We start from the raw sequence: 19,053 nt of genomic DNA, 5'->3' as shown, positions 1-19,053 counted from the left end.
CCCTGAAGTGTCTCCTACGTGACAGCGGCCTGGCCTCTGAGCCAGTCTCCACCTGCGTTTCAAAGTGCTGTGAGCTGTGAGCGGAGCAACTGCAAAAGCCTTCCAGTCGCTTCTTTGCTCTTTCAGAGAATTCAGTGGGTCTCCCGAGGGTTTTTCTTGAAGCATCTGAGAAATACAAGCCGCTGTGCTGGCTAGTTTTATGTCAACTTGACACAAGTTAGAGTCATCAGAGAGGAGGGAGCCTCAATTGAGAAAATGCCTTCACCAGCTCCAGCTGTGGGGCATTTTCTTAATTAGTGATTGATGGGGGAGGGACCAGCCAATTGTAGGTGGAGCCATCCCTGAGCTGCTGGTCCTGGGTTCTGTAAGAAGGCAGGCTGAGCAAGGCATGGGGAGCAAACCAGTGAGCAGCACCCTCCAAGGCCTCCGCATCATCCTTCCTCCAGGATCCCGCCCTGTTTGAGTCCTGGTCCAGGCTTCCTTCAGTGATGGACTACAGTGTGGACGTGTAAGCAAAACAAACCTGTCACACCCAACTTGCTTTTTGGTCACAGTGATTTGTCACAACAATAGAAGCCCTAACTAAGACAGAGGTGGAGAGAGAGGAGGAAACCAGTAGTCTCCTCTGCATTTCTTCGGCCTATGTCCAGCCTGCTTCCAGAAGGTCATCGGACCTCCTGAGCTCTGACCCAGCTCACGCACCCAACCTGCCATCCCTACCTCTGCAGGAAACAAAACAGAACCGGCCACCATTCAACCGTCCCGGAAGGTGCTGCCCAATGCGTTCCATTCACTCTTTGCTTGAAATGTTAGCATGACGCTGTACCTCCTGTAATGCCATCTCTCTCACCTCTCGGCCCTTTGAATATCTTTGAGGGACATGCGAATCCGTCCTGACTAACTTCACGTGTCACGGCCCACCCTGGGCCAGATGGATTTATCTCTCTTCTCAATAAGGAATCAGTAAGTGGGTAAAATGGCCAGTTCTATAGGATACTTTGATGCTGTATTTTTCCTTTCTTTCTCCACCCACCCCCCTTCCCGAAACAGGGTTTCTCTGTATAGCCTTGGCTGTCCTAGACTCACTTTGTAGACCAGGCTGGCCTTGCCCGTGAACTCAGAGATCCACCTGCCTCTGCCTACCGAGTGCTGGGATTAAAGGAGTGCGGCAACACCACCTGGCTGTATTTTTCCTTTTTTTTTTTTTTTTTATAAATTGTTTGTTTATTTGAGACAGTCTCAGATTAGCCTGGAACTCAGTAGTAATTCTCCTGTCTCAGCCTCACAGTAGTAGAATTATGGATACGTCTTTGCATTATTTTTCATTAACTGGGAAAAAATAGAACAGAAAACAATCAGTGGCTCATGCCTGTGGTCTCAGCTTCTTGTAAGGTTGAGGCAGGAGGATTGCTTGAGTCCTGGAGCTCCCGAAGGCCAAGCTCCAGAGGCTTTGAGTTTTCGGCTGCTTCACATCTGTTGTCTGCTTTCATCTTTCTGAAGACTTTCAAGTATCGAGTGGGAAGCATGGCTGACATTTTACTGAAGGGCAGTGGAAAAAGCAACACCAGCTGAGGCCTCAAGATCTGTGGAGCCTGGATCATTCGGGAATGTGCAGCACACCAGAATCAAAACACCTCAGAGTGTCCCACGAAAATATAGCTACCAGCTCTCAAATATTAAACGTTCAAGGCCAGATGTGAAGAGACATGCCTTTAGTCCTAGCACTTGGGAGGCAGCGGCTGGCAGACTTCTGTGAGTTCGAGGCCAGCCTGGTCTACAGGGCAGCCAGGATAACAACAATAATAATCCAAAAGCATTTGACTGGAGACCCAAAGCACTATGGGTAAGAGCAGATTCAGCAAGGCCTCCTGAAACAAAAGCCATGATTATGATTCTGCGTCATTCACGCTCCCCTCCCCAGCGTAGACACTGACAAGGAAGGTATCCACAGGCCGTGGCCAAGCCTCCCCACATGGAAGGTGAACTGTCCACTCTCCACCACTGGCTCATGGTGGCTGTCGCAGAGGTTGGAGCCTCACACACTGTTTGGAGTGGAAGACCTTTTATTTCAAGGTCTCCCCCAGTGTGGTGGAAAGATGAGGGAAAACTCAAGTCGTGGGCTTTCAGAAGAGACAAAAGGAGAAGGTACATGAAGGTACGTGCCTGCCATCCTAGCACTCCAGAGACAGGCAGGAGGATCATCATCATCCTCAGGCAAGTAGTGAATTTGAGGCCAGCCTGGGCTACATGAGACCCTGTCTGAAAAGAAAGGGAGAGGAGGAGGAAGGAAGGAAAGAAGGAAGAAAGGAAAGTGGGAAGGAAGGAAAGAAGGAAGGAAGGAAAGAAAGAAGGAAGGAAAGAAGGAAGGAAAGAAAATAGGAAGGAAGGAAGGAAGGAAAATAGGAAGGAAGGAAGGAAGGAAAGAAGGAAGGAAGGAAAGTAGGAAGGAAGGAAGGAAAGTAGGAAGGAAGGAAAGAAAGAAGGAAGGAAGGAAGTAGGAAGGAAGGAAGTAGGAAGGAAAGAAGGAAGGAAGTAGGAAGGAAGGAAGGGTCCTCTTATGTTGTAGCATGCATTCTCCTCACAAGCTTGTGAGACTCAAACGTTAGGTAATTAGTTCCCAGTCCCAGGCAGCAAGTCTGTCGTGAGTTCATTCCCTTCGTGACTAACTCCCTTGCTGATCTACACCCTTAGGAGGTTTTCTTCTTGTTATTGTTTGGCTCTCAGGGACCAGTTTCCACCACCCGGACCTTCTGGGAAGTCACAGCCACGGTGACAGCAAGGGGCAGACTCACCTGGAATCCAGGAAGATGAGTTTCAGGTCGAGGCTGGCCCTGAACATGAACATGTTGCTGTGTAGCTTGATCTCCGTGATGGCGCTGGGCGGCAGCGACTGGCCCACGGCCACCAGCCCCACAATCTGGTAACAGGAGTCGTACAGGGACATGTCCAGCATGTACTGCCTGATCTTCAAGTAGCCACTGCAGTGGATGACCTGGGAAGGACGCCGCAGGCTCAGTGGGCACCACTGCTCTTGGTTTAGTGGTTTTCTTTCTTTCTTTTTTTTTTCAAATGCTAGAACATTCTTCAGTCCAGTTCCTATGGAATTCTATAGTCAACATGTGGCTAAAAACCTGATTCCCTGCTCGGTAGAAAGGATCTATGTCTCTGCCTAACGAAACATCTGCTTCTTATCCAGCCAGGTGTGCAGGAGGAGTGAGAAGGTCCAGCCTCACTAACGCACGATGGACTTGGATGTAACCCATGGCCAGATTTGACTAGAGAACCCGGGCAGAGACCTGTTAGGGGACACGCTGCTCTCTTGTGAGTGCTGCCCAGCAATTAAAATGCTTTCCAACTTCATGGGATCGAACCTAGCATTTCTAACACCCAGTACACTCTTATCGCTCCAGGAAATGAAGAATTCATTCAGTATAATTTTTATTTATTTAAATTTCTTTGGCTGGGGAATCCAAACTCAGATCCTCATGTTTACATGACAAGGACATGCTCAGGCCAACGTGCTGACTTCTAATTTGTTTATAATTCAAGTTTTTAATAAACGGTAAGTCACCAGACAATAGTTAGAGAGCCAGAGACCGTGCTGGAGGGAATATGCAGTTCCCAGGGCGAGCGAGGCACCTGGAGGCATCTGAGCCACCATCCATCCATGGCTAAGTGTATTTGCCACTTAAACACTCCTGCAAGAACCGTAATTGTTAAACCAGTGGCCATCTGAACCCTTACCTTTCTCTCTGCCCACCCGCCCCCACACTAGTGCCAGGCTCTGTAGCCTAGGCTAGCCTAAACTCACCACACAATGGAGTATAGCCTTGAACTTAACAGTTTGCTTCCATCTCCCAAGTGCTGGGCGTTCACTACCACTCTCCACTTACGCAGTGCTGGTGACTCAACCTAGGGCTTCTGTGTACAGAGCACATGCTCTACAGCCGAGCTACAGCCACGGCCGCCCGGATTCTCTGTCTACAGGATTCACAAACGTACTGTTTAGAGCTGGAAGAAATCTAAAAATCCCTCCATTCCAGCCTGGGCTCCCACTTTTCTGGATGGGTCAACCAAGGACGGACAGACAGGTTACAGTTGGACAACTGACAAGTGGCAGAAACTAGTCAAGCCCAGGGCCTCCTGGGTACGGGTGGAGCTCAGGGCTTCCTGGCCAGGCTCAAGGAGGCTTCTTGACAGGGAAGAAAAATGTGCATATCCCTCAAGTGTGGAAGAGCTTGGCCTTGGAGTGTTTGCCTGGCGTGTCCGAGGCCCTGGGTTTAACCCCAGTGTGCAAAAAGTAACTACAAAAAATAAAAATGGGCCTAGGTATAGTGGCACACACCTATAATCCCAGCACTCAGGGAGGTAGAGGCAGGTGAATCTCTGTGAGTTCGAGGCCAGCCTGGTCTACAAAGCGAGTCCAGGACAGCCAAGGCCACACAGAGAAACTCTGTCTGAAAAACAAAACAAAACAAAGCAAAAGGGGGGGGGGTGTTGGAGAGATGGCTCAGAGGTACACATAATAATAAATAAATTGTAAAAAAATAAAATTATTTTTAAGTGAAGTGTGTGATTAAGGTCAAGGGATTAAGCTCAAGGTCAAAGGAAGAGTTCACTGACCAAAAACAGGCAGCTGAAGAGGAGCAGGAAGACGCTGGGCTGAGAGGGGCATTCCAAAAACAGAATTGAAAAGCACAAAGGCCTCATAGCACCCCCAAAACCACCCTCCTTCTTTTCCAAGGGGTGCCAGCTCAGCTACCTCCAGCTCCCTGAACCTTCCCGCCTGCCCTATAGGGACAAACAGCACACGGGACACTCCTGGGTGAAGGGTCCGCACCCACCCACCCTCCTACCTGGAAATTGCTGTCTCTAACACCGAAGCACAGCCCACTGGCTGTGTAGTTGATCCCCTTTACTCTGGAATGGACCTCAGCAGGTGACCATGTCTGACAGAGAAGTTCAGCCATGGGCTAGGTAGGCTAAGACGCCTCAGCTGTGCCACTCAGCCTGGTCAGCCTTCCCTTCTCCCTCCCAAGGCCAGCACCACTCCCTTCAGATGGCCAGGATGACCCATTGGCTGTGGTGCCAAAAGAGGGTGCCGCTTGGCACCTAGGAGGGCCTTGGTGGTTACTGCGAAACGCCATCTTAGGTACCAGATTTACTGGAACATTCCAGAAGCAGGAGCAACATCTCTGTGAAGCGGCTGCTCATTGCTGCTCTGGGATCCTGCCCAGGAACGTGGATGCTCCAGAGTTGCTGATCCAGGCCATGCAAAGTGGAACTCGCAGGTGCAGGGACAAAAGTCTACGCTAAGCCACTGCAATCCTGGTCTTAGATGATGAAATCCAACCAGCCTGGAACATCCGAGTAAAGTGCCAGGCCTGAGGACTCAATCTGCCCTGCACCTTGCTCAAGACTTCTGTCCTGGCAGAGGTGACATGGTGGAGTCCCCTACCCTCTCTCCTGCCTCAAGTGTTCACACTCGGAACAGAATATAAGATATACAGTGCAGACCCCAGCCAGCCACTCCAGTTCCCACAGGAGCCCGACATACCTTGTATCCACTGCACGTCAGGCCGGCGTTTCTCTTTGCCAAGACGCACTTCATTCGAAGAAAGAAAGACCTCTCTATCTCGTACTCTGGAAGCAGAGGCACCGTTAGACAGGGACTGTCCTGCTTGCTCCCCCAGAATCCTCCCACCCCACACCAGCAAACCCCCAGAGCAGACACAGCAGCCAGATGCCTCATCACCCACGGCCACACCCTGATCCAGAGAGCTTTGCCAACAACCAAAGCCTGAGTGGGGAAGGCAAGAGACCTTGCCCATCCTGAGGCAACTTCCAAAACTTTGAAGAAAAGCAGCCTGAACCACGTGGCCATATAGCAAGAGTCTTGGGAAGTGGTGGGTCAGCCTCACAAAGTGGCATCTTCCTCTTACATGCCACAGAGGCCCCTGGTGCCAGGGTGGCTGCTGGAGAGGCCCCCGAAGCATCTAATTCCCGTCGAGGCAGCAGATACCAAACACCAGTCACAACTCAGCCCCTGTTGCTGGCAGAGGGCACCGGGCACATTCACAACCCGCCAGCTACACGGTGGGCTCTGAGACGCCAAAGCTCTGTAAGACTGCTACCATTTTGGAACACCCTTCCCCAGCTCCATCTCTGCAGGTCTCTCCATCAGGCTCGGCCTTTACCTGAGGAGCAACCTACCATTTACTTACCTTTGCCCTCATTCCTTTTCCAGGCCCCACATAGGGAGATTTTGGCCGAGCTGGGAACTGCAGCCCCAGGTATGCAGAAGACCCATTAGTCAGCATGCCTCGTGGTGCTGCCAAGGGGAGCTGAGAGGCCGGGGCCTCTGGGCTAAGCTCTGTGTCTTCCCAGCACTCAATCTGACTGTAATTTAAGGAGGTATGTGTGTGATGCCCTGGGCTTCTAAACCAGTCTGTGCCATGGCACACAATCTAAAGTCCCTGCTCAGAATACTTCCAAATGCATGGCATAGCTTACAAAGGAAGCCAGCTCTTTAAATATCTGTAATGCCCGTGACAACAAAGCCAGCATTCCAATGATATGCAAATGAAATCTAGATTGCACCCAAATTACACAGATATAATCCCATCCCTGGTTCTGTCTTCAGAAGCAGCAGGCCGGGTCTCGCCTCATGCCAGGCTGCGCTGGAATTTTGAACCAGGAGCATGTGAGGGAAACAGCCTGTGAGCCAATGCTGAGCAGCTTATGGCACCTCATAGGGACTCCATGACTGTCAGCTGAAAACACAGAGGCAGCGCGCTCAGCCTGGGTGCACAAAGCCCCGGCCTTGCTCCACACCGCTGCCACAAGCAGCACAGAGGCCTAAGTGTAGCTACACACACTGGGTGGGTTCTCCTGCCGCTACCTGGCCCAAGCCCAGCCCGTCAACAAGTGTGGGGAGCAAACCCTGGGGTCGGTTTCCTGTGCTGTGGAGGACGGACCTTGGAGCAGATGATGGTGCAGTGGCGGGTGGGCCGTCAGGACCGCTGTCATCTCGTCATGGTCCGAAGGGTGAACGTACTCATAAATACTGTTGCCTGTGAGCTCCACCTGCCACGGGAGGGAAGGACCAGACACATCATAGGTCTCTCCAGGGTGGGTGCAAGGGGTGAAAGGACAAATCAGATGTGCTACAGGCCCACATTGTGCCAGGGGCAGGACTCTGGTCTGTCTCTCCTTGCTGCCAAATGCAAAGGTGGAAGCATGCTTCTCTTTGAAGAGCTCTGAGCTGTGCCCCTACCCCCGCCCCCTGAGAAAGCCAAGAGCACGGCCTTGAGCTTGCGGAGAGTCCTAAGCATAAGAGATACACAGGGCAGAGGACAAACTCAAGGGTGGAAGTGGCACCCGTGGACAGAGGCCCGGACGGTGTCCTTCAGACAGAGAACGTCTCAAAACACTCAAGCTGGGACTTTCCCGATTACTGTCACTCACATGCTATGTAAGGACAATGGCCAGCTGGGGACCAGCTGCCTTGAGCCTTCTTCACCCCCTGGAGAGCCATGTCCACTCAGAGGCTGGCCAGCCGGGGACTCCCGTGGCCAGAGGAAGACTCCCGTGCCACTCAGACAAAGACCCCTCTGTGTCAGCACGGAACCACGCCCCAGGCACCGCCAGAGCTCCCCGGTGTTGCCAGGAACGTGTCTCTGACTTTCCTGGTCCAAAGTGTGTTTATTCTGCGGACCCACGGATGGTGTGGCTGGGTCCCTCTGCATGACCTCTGACCTGAGGGGGCGGGGCTTAGGCACAGGCAGTTACTTCCTGAGGTTACTATCTCAACATTTAGATGTCACCAACTCCCAGACACACTCCACAGCAGGCCATAGGCAACATCCGAGCTGGACCGGGCCCTGAAGCCGTCTCCCGTGCAGTGAGGGTGGCTCTTAGTTTTAGAACTACAATCAAAAGAGTTGGGGGGTTGGCCAACAACACACTGAGGCAGCATACTTAGTATTACTGGGGGTGGGAGAACCCAGGAGTGGTGGAATGAATTCTATCAGGGCCAGTGGGTCTCAGAGCCCAGCCAGCATAGAGAGAAACTCCAAGAGCACACCAAAGTGCCCTCGGATGGCAAAACAGACTTCTCACCCCTGCCTGGACAGTGGAGAGAAGCTGCTGCCATCCCAGGTCTCAGACTCCTTGTTAGGTGGGTGGTCCTGAGGGCACACCCAGAGCTGGTTGCTGTGGGTCACAGGATCATCTTGTGCCACCTCAGGAAGCAGCTTGGTGACGTGCTTTCCCTGGAACCACAGCCTCACATTAGCATCCAGCCCCGGCCACGAAGCAAGCGAAGGAGCCTTGACTCTGCTTCGCCAGATCTTCCAGCTTGTCAAGACGGGAGAGTTACTTTTCCTTCTCACACACGGTACAGTTGTCTTGCCCTGCCCTCCAAAAAAATCCACCATCTACCATTGTATTTTCTTCATCGTGTGTGGAGTCTTTCCTTCCAAAACTATACAAATAGCAAAGGGAGAAATTTAAGCCCAGAACTTTCCCTTCCCCTCTCTCCCCCTCCCCCCTCCTACTTAACCCACATTCCAAACTCGAGGCTTCACATAGGCTCTGCCTGTATGAAAATAGAGCGTATAACTCCAAAAAACATGTGTAAATCACACTGGATTATTGGTTACTTGTGTTTGTGTGTGCATATGCATAAGTGTGTGTGTGTGTGTGTGTGTGCGTGCACGCATGCACGTGCATGTGTTGGAGGAGCCACGCCCATGTGGAAGCCAGAGGACAACTTGTTAGATTTTGTTATTTCCTTCCATCACTTGGGGTCTGGAAATTGAACTTGTCTAAAGACTGGGGTCACCAGCGTTGGTGACAAGCACCCTCACACCTGAGCCATCTGCCCCGCCAGATGATTTTATTAAAAAAATAAAGAATACAAACGGCTCTTTTTTCTTGCATAGCACTCTTGCTAATCCCTAAAAGATGAGTAACCAGCCACCTTGAAGCTGGCTGTTTGAGACAGGAACATCACATTTCTCTGAAGGCATCAACAGAAAGGTCCCAGCCAACAGCTGGAAAACTGGCTCCATCTGGTTTTCCCTCCCTCCCTCCCTCCACTCCCACCCCCTCTCCACTCCCCCCACCTACTTTCAATGGCTAATTTTAAAAACAAGATAAACTGGAGGCTGAATGGGTTTTACATTGCCTGGTTATTTCTCCCTTACTTTGTTTGAAGGAAGCGAGCATTTAATCTCGAAGTGGTGTTTGAAAAAAAGTTGAGTCAAGTGACATCTCTGCAGACATCTTCAGAGAGTGTGACTCTGCCGGCTGTAGAGCAGCCCTGCCTTTTAATTAAGCTGTTTCCGAAGCTCCTGTGTCGTGACAGGTAGGAGGACAGGCAGGCCAGGATTTGTGGATGAAGGACTTAGTTTTCTGAGCTCTGGGGTCCATTACAGAATGAATGGGATTGTCTAGGATGCCCAATAACCTTCAAACAACGGAAATGTCTTCACAGAAAAAATACGGAGTAATATATAACAGTGCTGACCTTAACTCAGAATTATGGTTGACGTGGAGTTTCCTGTATTTCTATATGTATTCGTGCTTTTAAATGCTGAAAGGGGTGTAGCTATCTCATCAAGCCCCCAAATATATAAGACTCTATAGATGCGTATTTGTCTCGATGAAACTCCGCAGGCCTTGTATATCTCGGCCTTGTTAACACAGAACTGCAACGTGCTGCTTTAGCGTAAAAAACCCTAACCCTAACCCTGACCCTGACCCTGACCCTGACCCTGACCCTGAGTACAAAAGCAGTGACATTCCTGCTAAAGAGCTTCTTCATGTTCTACTGTCTGGTTTCTTCCCGCCTACAAAGCTGACGTGATACGTCTGACAGTGAAGGACGGGTTCCGTGTGGAAAAGGCAGCCACACGGCCCCTGGGAAATGTGCGTGGCTCTGCTTGGGTGTTTTGCTGAGTAAAGCAGATGAAGCATTTTAAATTAAGATGGTTTGGGCTTCAGAGCTCAAGCTGTGTAAATAAACAAGCTTAGGATGCTGCCCTTTCTTCCCAACGCCAGAGGGTTCTGTCCCCTGCCCACAACCGGCATGGCCGCTATTTGTATTGGCCAGTTTCTGGCATCCTTCTCAGTTAGTGCACTTTTCTTTATGTGCCCCGTAAACAGCTATTTCTCATACGTGTATGTGTCTTTAAAGATGAGCACAGTTACCTAGATGTTGTGTAAGATAACTTGGTTAGATTTAAACCATACGGATGCTTAAAGCATATGTACAACTCTATTTCCCCTTCATCAGATATGGGTAAAAACTTTATATTAACATAATGAAAGAAGAAGAGAAGGGTTCTTTTAATAGCTGTTCATAGTAAAAGAGTCCTCCCCAAATACCCATCCGTATGTTTTATGTATGAGCACAGACACTGGCTTGATTTGGGGCCTGAAGAGTCTCGATTCCTGACATGTGGAGCTGAGCTGGGGACACAACTCACGCCCTGGGATTGGTTCTGTCACTTTACACCAGAGTTTGACGGCAGTGACCACATTTGTTTACTAATTAAAAAGCAACATCCTGAGCTGGAGAGATGGCTCAGAGGTTAAGAGCACTGGCTGTTCTTCCAGAGGTCCTGAGTTCAATTCCAGGCCACCACATGGTGGCTCCCACCATTTATAGTGACAGCTGGTGGCCTGAGAAATATATTTCTTATTCCAACATTTATTTTTATTTTTATTATTAGGGTTTTTTTCTTTCTTTTCTTTTCCTTCCTTCTTTCTTTCTTTCTTTCTTTCTTTTTTTTTTTATTGTTGTTGTTGTTTTTCAAGACAGGGTTTCTCTGTGTAGCCTTGGCTGTCCTGGATTCACTTTGTAGACCAGGCTGGCCTTGAACTCACAGTGATCCACCTGCTTCTGCCTCCCAAGTGCTGGCATTAAAGGCGTGCGTTACCACACCCAGCTCCAGCATTTATTTTAAAACTGCAATAATGGCCTTTAAATGGGGATGGATTTATTACACAGGAAGGATTTTTTTTCCCATCTCAATTGTATCATTCTGATGGAGCGAGACCTCTCTGTGAGCTCTCCTACCGCCCGGGCTAAAGGTAGGTGATGCTCCCTGTGGTCCTCCACTGCTGAGTGTAACCTGGACTCTACAGGAGCATCATCTGAGCGGAGCTGGGCATTCTGTGACCACAGAATGGCATCACGAAACTAGAAGCTATAAAGGAGTCTGGCTGTCATTCCTCAGAAAGCACTAAGTTTATTCCACAAATCTTTCTAATGTTATTTTATTTTATTTTCTGTTCCAAGGATCAAACCCCGGGCCCCGGGCCACACGCCTACCACTGAACTATACCCCCACCTCAACACTTTTGTCTCTAGTGACCTTGTTTAAGAACCATCTTTAAATAAATTTAATAGCATGGATGTTTGTTATATTGGCTTCACATTTGCTAATTACACAAGTAACCTCAAGGATGCAAAACCTGTTTCTTTCTTGTTGGCTTTTGGTTTTCTAAGATGGGGTTTCTCTGTGTGGCCCTGGCTGTCCTGGACCAGGCTGGCCTAGAACTCAGAGATTTGTCTGCCTCTGTCTGAGTGCTGGGATTAAAGGCGTGCCCCCACCACAGCCCAGCATGCAAAACATGTTTTTAAAAGTAGTTGCCTTGGTATCCTATTCAATATTTCTCTTTACTGTTTAAATAAAGAAGACAGAAAAGCAAAGCAAAGCAAAACAAAACAAACACTGCAGAGCAGATCGGCCTGGCTTTCCCTCTGTGGCGTTGATCATCAGGAGATGAGTTTGGGAGAAAGATTTACTGTTGATTATTTAAATGGCACACCAGGCACCCCCAGGCACAAGAGACTCACTGCACAGCAGCAACAGCAACAGCAACAGCGAGAGCAGCGAGAGCTGCTTACTGGGGCTCCCAGCCTCCGCAGAGTTGGCTTGGCTGCACTCTATTTAAAACTGTTCTATCTTCAGGGGGAGCAGGATCAAAAGGTATCAAAAGGCTGCCTTTTTGCAAAATAGTAGCATGTGGCCCCTCTCCCCTTTCAAAAAAAATGAAGCTATGGAGTTTTATTTCTGGGCCCCGCCAAAAGGAAACATGATAGGCCGGTCGTGGGGCCGCCTGGCTTTCCTTCTGCAGAGTTCATTGGGAGCGGGACCAGGATCTGTCAGCTTCCCGTGCTTTTGGCCATTCTTAGAGTCTTCACAGTCAACCCATCCTGTTTCACACGTGAAAAGAGAAAAGTGACCAGGAGGAGCCGCCTGCTGGACCCAGCCACCTGCTGGAAGGAGAGGCTAAGCTTGGCCTCCCCCAGGACGCAGGCCGGGCCAGCACATTCCAGAACAGGTACCCGGGAGGCCGCTACACCTGGCTTCAAATGAAGCTTCTAGTACATTAGAAGCCTCGGTCTGCGCCCTGAGAGAGGGTCAGAGGCCTTACTTTATTATTTAAATTATGTCCCATTAAGTGCCGGTCCCACCAGACCATGACAACGATAGAACTCATCTCTCTTTTCCCTTTGACTGCTAGGGAGCTCAGATCTAAGTTTAACATTCAATAGTGACTTTATTGTTTTAAAAGATTGCTGACTGGCCAGCCTAAAAGTGTGTGAGGTGTTCTGTCATATTTACGACACTATTGTAGAACTATCAGTGATTTTACAGATTACAGATGAAAGTGAAAAATAATCTGATCAAGGTCATTTGATCAGGTCAAGAGAACAAACTTGCCTGGGTACAGCTAAAAGGTGTGATCTAGGGGCTGGAGAGATGGCTCAGAGGTTAAGCACATGGACTGTACTTCTGGAGGTCCTGAGTTCAAGTCCCAGCAACCACATGGTGGCTCACAACCATCTATAATGTGATCTGATGCCCTCTGCTGGCCTTCAGGTGTACATGCAGGCAGGACACTGTATACAAAAATAATAAATAAATAAATATTTTTTAAAAGGTATGATCTAGAAATTCATAGAAGAATAACCATAAGAAATGTAGACACAATCTTCCTCTCTCCCTCCCCTTTTCTTTCCTGTTTCGGGGATTGAACCTGAGACCTTAGTACAGTCAGTGCTCTACCAATGAGCTCTGTTCCCAGCCCTATAGATCAGTTAGTACATTTCATGTCGTCAGCAGCATTTCCAGTCTTACAAGTGTGTCAATCCTATGAGACAAGTAAGTACAAGAGTTAAGCCTTAGTAAACTGTAGTCAGAAGAGCTGTTTTTTTTTTTTTTAAAGAAAGAAGAGAAGAGGAAGAAGGGAGGAGGGAAAGTGGAGGAGGAGGGCGGTAGAGGGAGGGAGGGAGGGAGGGAGGGAGGGAAGAGGAGCTGTGGTTGAAGAAAAAGAGACCACCAGCTAACTGTATTGTACAATTCACTTACTTTGCTTGACCAACCCAGAGGCAGGAACCCACTTGGACAGAGAAGGGCATGTGCATAAGAGGGAGCTATACACCAGTGGCAACAGGCTTTGGGGTTTTTTTGGTCTAGTTTGGTTGGCTTTTGGTTTATCGAGACAGGTTTCTCTGTGTAGCCTTGGCTGTCCTGGACTCGCTTTATAGACCAGGCTGGCCTGGAACTCACAGTGATCCCCCTGCCTCTGCCTCCCTGAGTGTTGGGATTACAGATGTGCGCCACCACGCCTGGCTGGACAACATGTTTTAAAATGTGTTGCCAGAAGAAAAAACAAAAATACTGCACCACAGGTGGATTTCTAAATTTGATGATTTTTTCCTTTCTATGAGAAAGCTTCATTCTTGCTTAATAACAAGAAAATGCCTGCAGTTCGAGTCCTACGGTGCCTCTCAAAGCCCATTTTCCATCTTTGTCACCAATCCCAGTGCCTCCCACTGTCTGTCCCACTGGCAGCTCATAATGTAGAGAAACATTTAGTTTCTACTTATATAAAAACGGTGACATCCCAAATGAGTTTCTAATTTTTGTGTTTATAGCCATAGACAAATGCCCACCTCAGCCTTCATCGGTGAAGCTTCTATTTGCCCTGGGGGATGGTGACTTCACAGACTCACTGGCAGCTCAAGAGAACGCGTAAAAACCGACTTCCCAGCCCTAACCGGGACATCTCCACCCCGCCTCTAAGACTCAGGAGCGCGGTGGAAGAAGGGAACGGCAAGAGTTTAAGAGGGAAACAAAAACAAAAACAAGGCTGTGAACCCATCTTCTGGATGACGTACAACTTCAACCCTGAGTTCTCAGCAGCGGCACCGGCAAGCTAGAGCTGCACGGAAACGGGCCTATCAGGCGGGACCACAAGCATGGGTGGGGGTGGGGCCTCCAAGCCCCTCCCCCTCGCTGCTGACTATTGGTTTCTGACCGCTGGGAGCAGGCGAGCCCTTCGCAGACCAGCTCGCCAGGCTCCCGTGAGCAACTTCAAGCCTCAGTCGCACCGAGGACTCCAGTTAAACTCGGCTGGTCACAAAACAAAACAACAAAGACGACGGGAACGCTGGGAAAGAAGCTGACAGTGATGTGAGGGAGAAAAGAGACGGTGGAGGGAGGGAGCAGTCAGATGCACATAAGCACATATGAAACCGGGCAAAGGACTGTTTTTAAAAATGTGGCTTGTCACCATGAGCCCTGAGTTGAGAGAATAGGAGTGGCCCTCCCTCCAGCCTCTCCCTGACGACCGTGTGCCTTTAAGGCCTCCAGCAACTCTCTGGGGACAGACTCTTCTTCTAATGAACTGACTCTGGAAAAGTCCTGAAGAAATCAGGACCTTGAAAAAAGTAGCGAGCTGAGTTTTATGACTTTCTATCACAGCGTATAAAATGCCTACTGAACAACCACTGAACTGGGGAAAGGAAAAAAAAAAAAAAAAAAAAAACAAACCTCAGGAAAACTGACTCTGACTTCCATGGGACCAGCACAAGAGTCCACACCTTCCCGGTTGGCCTCCTCAGTGTGCATGCTACACAAAAGCCACGCTGAAGGAGAACGTGTCTCTTGTCTACACAACCCCTGATATCGTGTGAGCACAGACGGAACGGTTCCCCCTTGGGGAAGCTTTTTTTGGTGACACTTCACATTACTAAGGAATCTGACAAGATCTCAGGACAAGGCTGGCCACAGCTGGGATATACTGACAGACACCTCAAAGGGGGCAAGGGTACAATATAATAAGAGGAACCCCGTGTGTAATGTCCAAAGAAGGGAGCTTTGCAGTTATGAATGGTGCTCAAACATAAAAGCAGGTTGGACAAAGCTATCAGGACTATTAACATTTGATATTTCAATGGCCCATCGAATCGGGCAGTACCTACCTGGGACAAGCCTAAGTGGACAGAAGCCGTCTCAGATATATACATGATTTTGCCATCAGAGGCCACCACAAAAACAAATCCATCCAGAGTCTGCAAAAGAGAAAGTGGCAGGTAGAGATTACAGTCAGACTCAGCAGTGAATGCAGCCACTGAAGGAGATGGCAGAGAGTGTTTGCTTGGCGTGCCTGCGGCCCTGAGGCAAAACTGTACATGTGCGCACTCGGTCCGGGAAGACCTGAAAGTCTAGGGCGATCAGGGACGCTCAACTTCCCGGGCCAGGCTCTTAAAGCACATTTAAAACAGTCTTATATCCATCCACATTACAGAGACCAGGCAAACATTTGAGAAGTCCTAACCCACTCAGCTTGACCGTCGTGGCTTTATTTTAGCACTTAGACTGAATCAGAACCCGGCAGTGTTCTCTGGTTCTTAGGGGAGCCCTACAGGCTACTTAATGTGGGAACTGGCAGCCGCTTATACCACTAGGACCAGAACTTTATTCGCCACAGTTTCCTAGTTACCCCTAAGTACCATTTGAATAGTAAATTCCTGCCACTGGTGTTCCCTACAAAATAAAACAAAATGTTCGATTATTCTACCAGACCACGTCTACAGAATCAAGCACTTAGACTTTGAAAGATCAAATGACCTTTTGCTAAAGACAAGGAGTAGAAAAGTATCGATTTCTGAAAAATGAAACCAACTCCGATGAAATTCTGATTTCTGGCCTGAGTTGGCTGACCTTCCAGAAATAACATGAGATTGTAAAAAGTGATTCAGGTAAGAAAGAAAATAACAACTGCATCATCAAGAGCAAAAAGACGAAAAACTTTCTGAAAAGAAGAAACTGCACTGTGTTTACTCATTCATTATCTTAACATCAGGAACCAAAGGGGGCAATAAAGTTGGTAAGCGCTCCCTACAGCTCACGATTGTGCACCCATAAAAATATCCCAAATTTAATTTCTGGCTACAAATTCTATTTTTACAGCATGTAATTGAAACCAGATTACTGTTGGGTTTCTTAAACACACACACACACACACACACACACACACACACACACACACACTCCTTTAAAGGATTGGGGACGGTAAATAGGATGGAGTAGGAATGAAATTTGAAGTCATCTTTAGCATTCTGCTGTATCACATATTTTGCTACCAAAATTCTTTGTCATCTATACCCTGTCATCTACCTTCATTACACTGAGGGTAAAATCACTTTTAAAAATAAGGTTTTGTTTTGGTTGTTTCCCTAATTCTAACTTCGTAGTGTTTTTCGCAAAAGAAACGACATTCCAGATATGGAAACCAAAATTCAATTTCTAATTTTTTTATCTGGATGCTGAACTCCAATTTCCTTTAAGAAATGCCAAATGCATTTCTCACTGTATAGGGAAATGATTGGAAGTCTTTAAAGTTATGATTAAAAACTGAAAGTTGCCAGCAATAGCTTTTTAAAAAGTGGAAATGTGGAGCGTCACCGACTCCCACACCCGACAGGCAGTGTTCACTTTACCCACCTGGTCCTTCCTAAGTACCTCAGCGGTTTGCTGTCCCCGGCGCGCGACTGTCACAAATAAGAAGGAGTTTGAAATAGGCAAACAGCCCTTCCTGGCTGCGAGTGACCCTTGGAGGGCAAAAGCTCGAGGACGCCACCCTACTATGCCACTTCTGTTTGCTAATGCTGTAAAAGTTACAGGCTCCAAATGCCACCACACTCCTTTCTCTCCTACCCCTGGGGTGTGCAGTTTTTAGGTTACACCCAAGGCTTGCAGCAAAGCTTTTCTCTCCCACCTAAACTACTAGGGCCTTCCTCGTACTTTTTTTTTTTAAGAAAACACAAAACAGAGGAAGGAAATGCAAAATAGCCATCAGTGGACATTTTTTGGTGGCAGAGACAAATGACGGGGGTGGGAATGAATCGAGTCACTGATGGGATTCTGAGAAGGGCGTTTGAGATGGGAGGGAGGCGGCGCTGTCCTCAGCTACCCTAGCCGCTGATGTGGAAGTGGCCGCGGGCTCTGAGGCTGCCCAGTGATGGCCAGCTATGACCAGCTCCGCCGCGGCCAGGCGCGAAGTCAAGATAATAGCGATCTAGAGCTGTGGGGTGGGGGCCCAATGCCGGAGGAAGCCCCATATCTAGGTGATCGATATAGGCCACGGAACTAAACCATTTCATTTTGTGACCTCGAGTCCGTTACTTCTAACTTTCACGTCCTCAGTTTCCCATTTAGAATGAAATAATGTGGTGCAGCGAGATGAAAACGTTTTGGAAAGACTCTGGCCTGGGGTGGGGGTAGGGGAGCAAGGACAGTCGAAGATTTGAGTTCTGTCGCAGTCGCCTCAACTGCAAAGCTGTCTCCGAGCAAGCGCGAGCCCAGGGAGCCAAGCAAAAGCATCAAGGACACGGCCCTGCTTCGGGCCTCGGGGCTTGGGTAGCAGACACTGTGGTGTTGGGGGTGAGGGGGCGGGTTGTGCAGGTTGCCGGTAGCGCTGGCCTGACTCCGCACTCTAGATTTTTAAGATTTATGCGGGGCCCTGTTCTTCTCAGACCAGAGGCAACCCAGATCCCCGAGCCAAGCCCATTCCCAGTCTCCTCTGCAGCCTGGCGACAACACGAAGAACCCCTCCCCACTTCTGCTACCCGGCGGCGACACTGACAGTGAGGACACTCGTCCAGTGGCTCTACCTGCAGCAAATGGGATCCCAGCTCTTTGGCCACGCTGTCCAGAGGCCCTGTTCTGCTCGGCTGTCCCCACGCGTCTCCTAGACCTGGGACAAGGGAATAAAGCAAATCATTTAATCACAGTGCCCAGAGATGCCAGGGCTCCAGTTACATGGAACCCCACAGCCTGCTGCACGCTCCAGCTCCGACCTCTACCCGACCTCCGCTACCCACCGCCTGCATTCTCTCTGACAGGGTCTTAAAAACCTAAAGCGCCACAGCTTTAGGTGTAGCATGCCTTTAATCCTAGCACTAGGGAGCAGGAGGCAGAGGCAGGAGGATCTCTGAGTTCGCCAACCAGGGATACAGAGAAACCCTGTCTCAAAAAAAGAAAAAAGAAAAAGAAAGAAAGAAAGAAAGAAAGAAAGAAGAAGCAACACACACACACACACACACACACGGACATAAAACAAAAAGTCCAAAGCCCACAGCTGGGACTGGGAGAGGGGGAAGGCGGGGGGGGGGGGGGGGGGGGGCTCCCATAGACTCTCAAGCCTCTCCAGCCCACCGCTCTGCTCACACTCTTTGAAATCGCTGTTTTATTTGAAATGCCACAAAGCAAACTAATCTGCTTTGAAACCGACCATCCTGGGAGTCAAATGGTATTGATTTGAATATCCCCCCAGCACCTGTGCTGCTACCCCTTCCCACCCCTGACCCAGCGCAGCCCTCAAAGATCGTCAAGTCTCTTGACCCTCCATCCTCTAGGCGCTTAACAGCGTCTCCTGGAACAAGGTCAGCTTCAATTCCAGAGCTCCAGGCTCACTTAGGAGGCTTCTCAGGGCACTCGTCACACAATCAAGAGTCCCCTGCATTCCCTCCACCTACTGGGACACCTTAAGATCTGAGGAAATTGCCACCACCTCCTTTCCACCCCAGAATGCGGAGCGGGGGTGTTGACGAGCCAGTCTCCCTCCCCCCCTCTCCCCATGTCCCAGGCTTGGCTGCTGTGACCCGGCAGAGCCTGTTCTCTGCCCACTCAGCTGGAGACCAGAGTCACAGCTCCAGCCTTCACTCCACACCCTCAGAGTCTGCTC

The 19,053-nt window shown here is 49.3% G+C and overlaps 1 protein-coding gene across 1 annotated transcript in view; it reads right to left on the bottom strand.

Annotated features, from left to right (window-relative positions):
- The window catches only part of Sim2 (SIM bHLH transcription factor 2), a 40,576-nt gene that overhangs the window by 13,846 nt on the left and 7,677 nt on the right, over window positions 1-19,053 (bottom strand). Inside the window, exons 2-6 of the mRNA XM_051150285.1 lie at window positions 17,981-18,063; window positions 15,287-15,376; window positions 6,978-7,086; window positions 5,558-5,643; window positions 2,793-2,992 (exon numbers count right to left, since the gene is read on the bottom strand). Of these exons, the coding sequence (XP_051006242.1) occupies window positions 2,793-2,992; window positions 5,558-5,643; window positions 6,978-7,086; window positions 15,287-15,376; window positions 17,981-18,063 (568 nt within the window). The remainder of the gene's footprint in view (window positions 1-2,792; window positions 2,993-5,557; window positions 5,644-6,977; window positions 7,087-15,286; window positions 15,377-17,980; window positions 18,064-19,053) is intronic.

This window comes from Acomys russatus, chromosome 8, assembly GCF_903995435.1.
Source record: "Acomys russatus chromosome 8, mAcoRus1.1, whole genome shotgun sequence".
In the NCBI taxonomy this organism is placed as follows: domain Eukaryota; kingdom Metazoa; phylum Chordata; class Mammalia; order Rodentia; family Muridae; genus Acomys; species Acomys russatus.
This window is presented reverse-complemented; position numbering and strand designations above follow the sequence as displayed.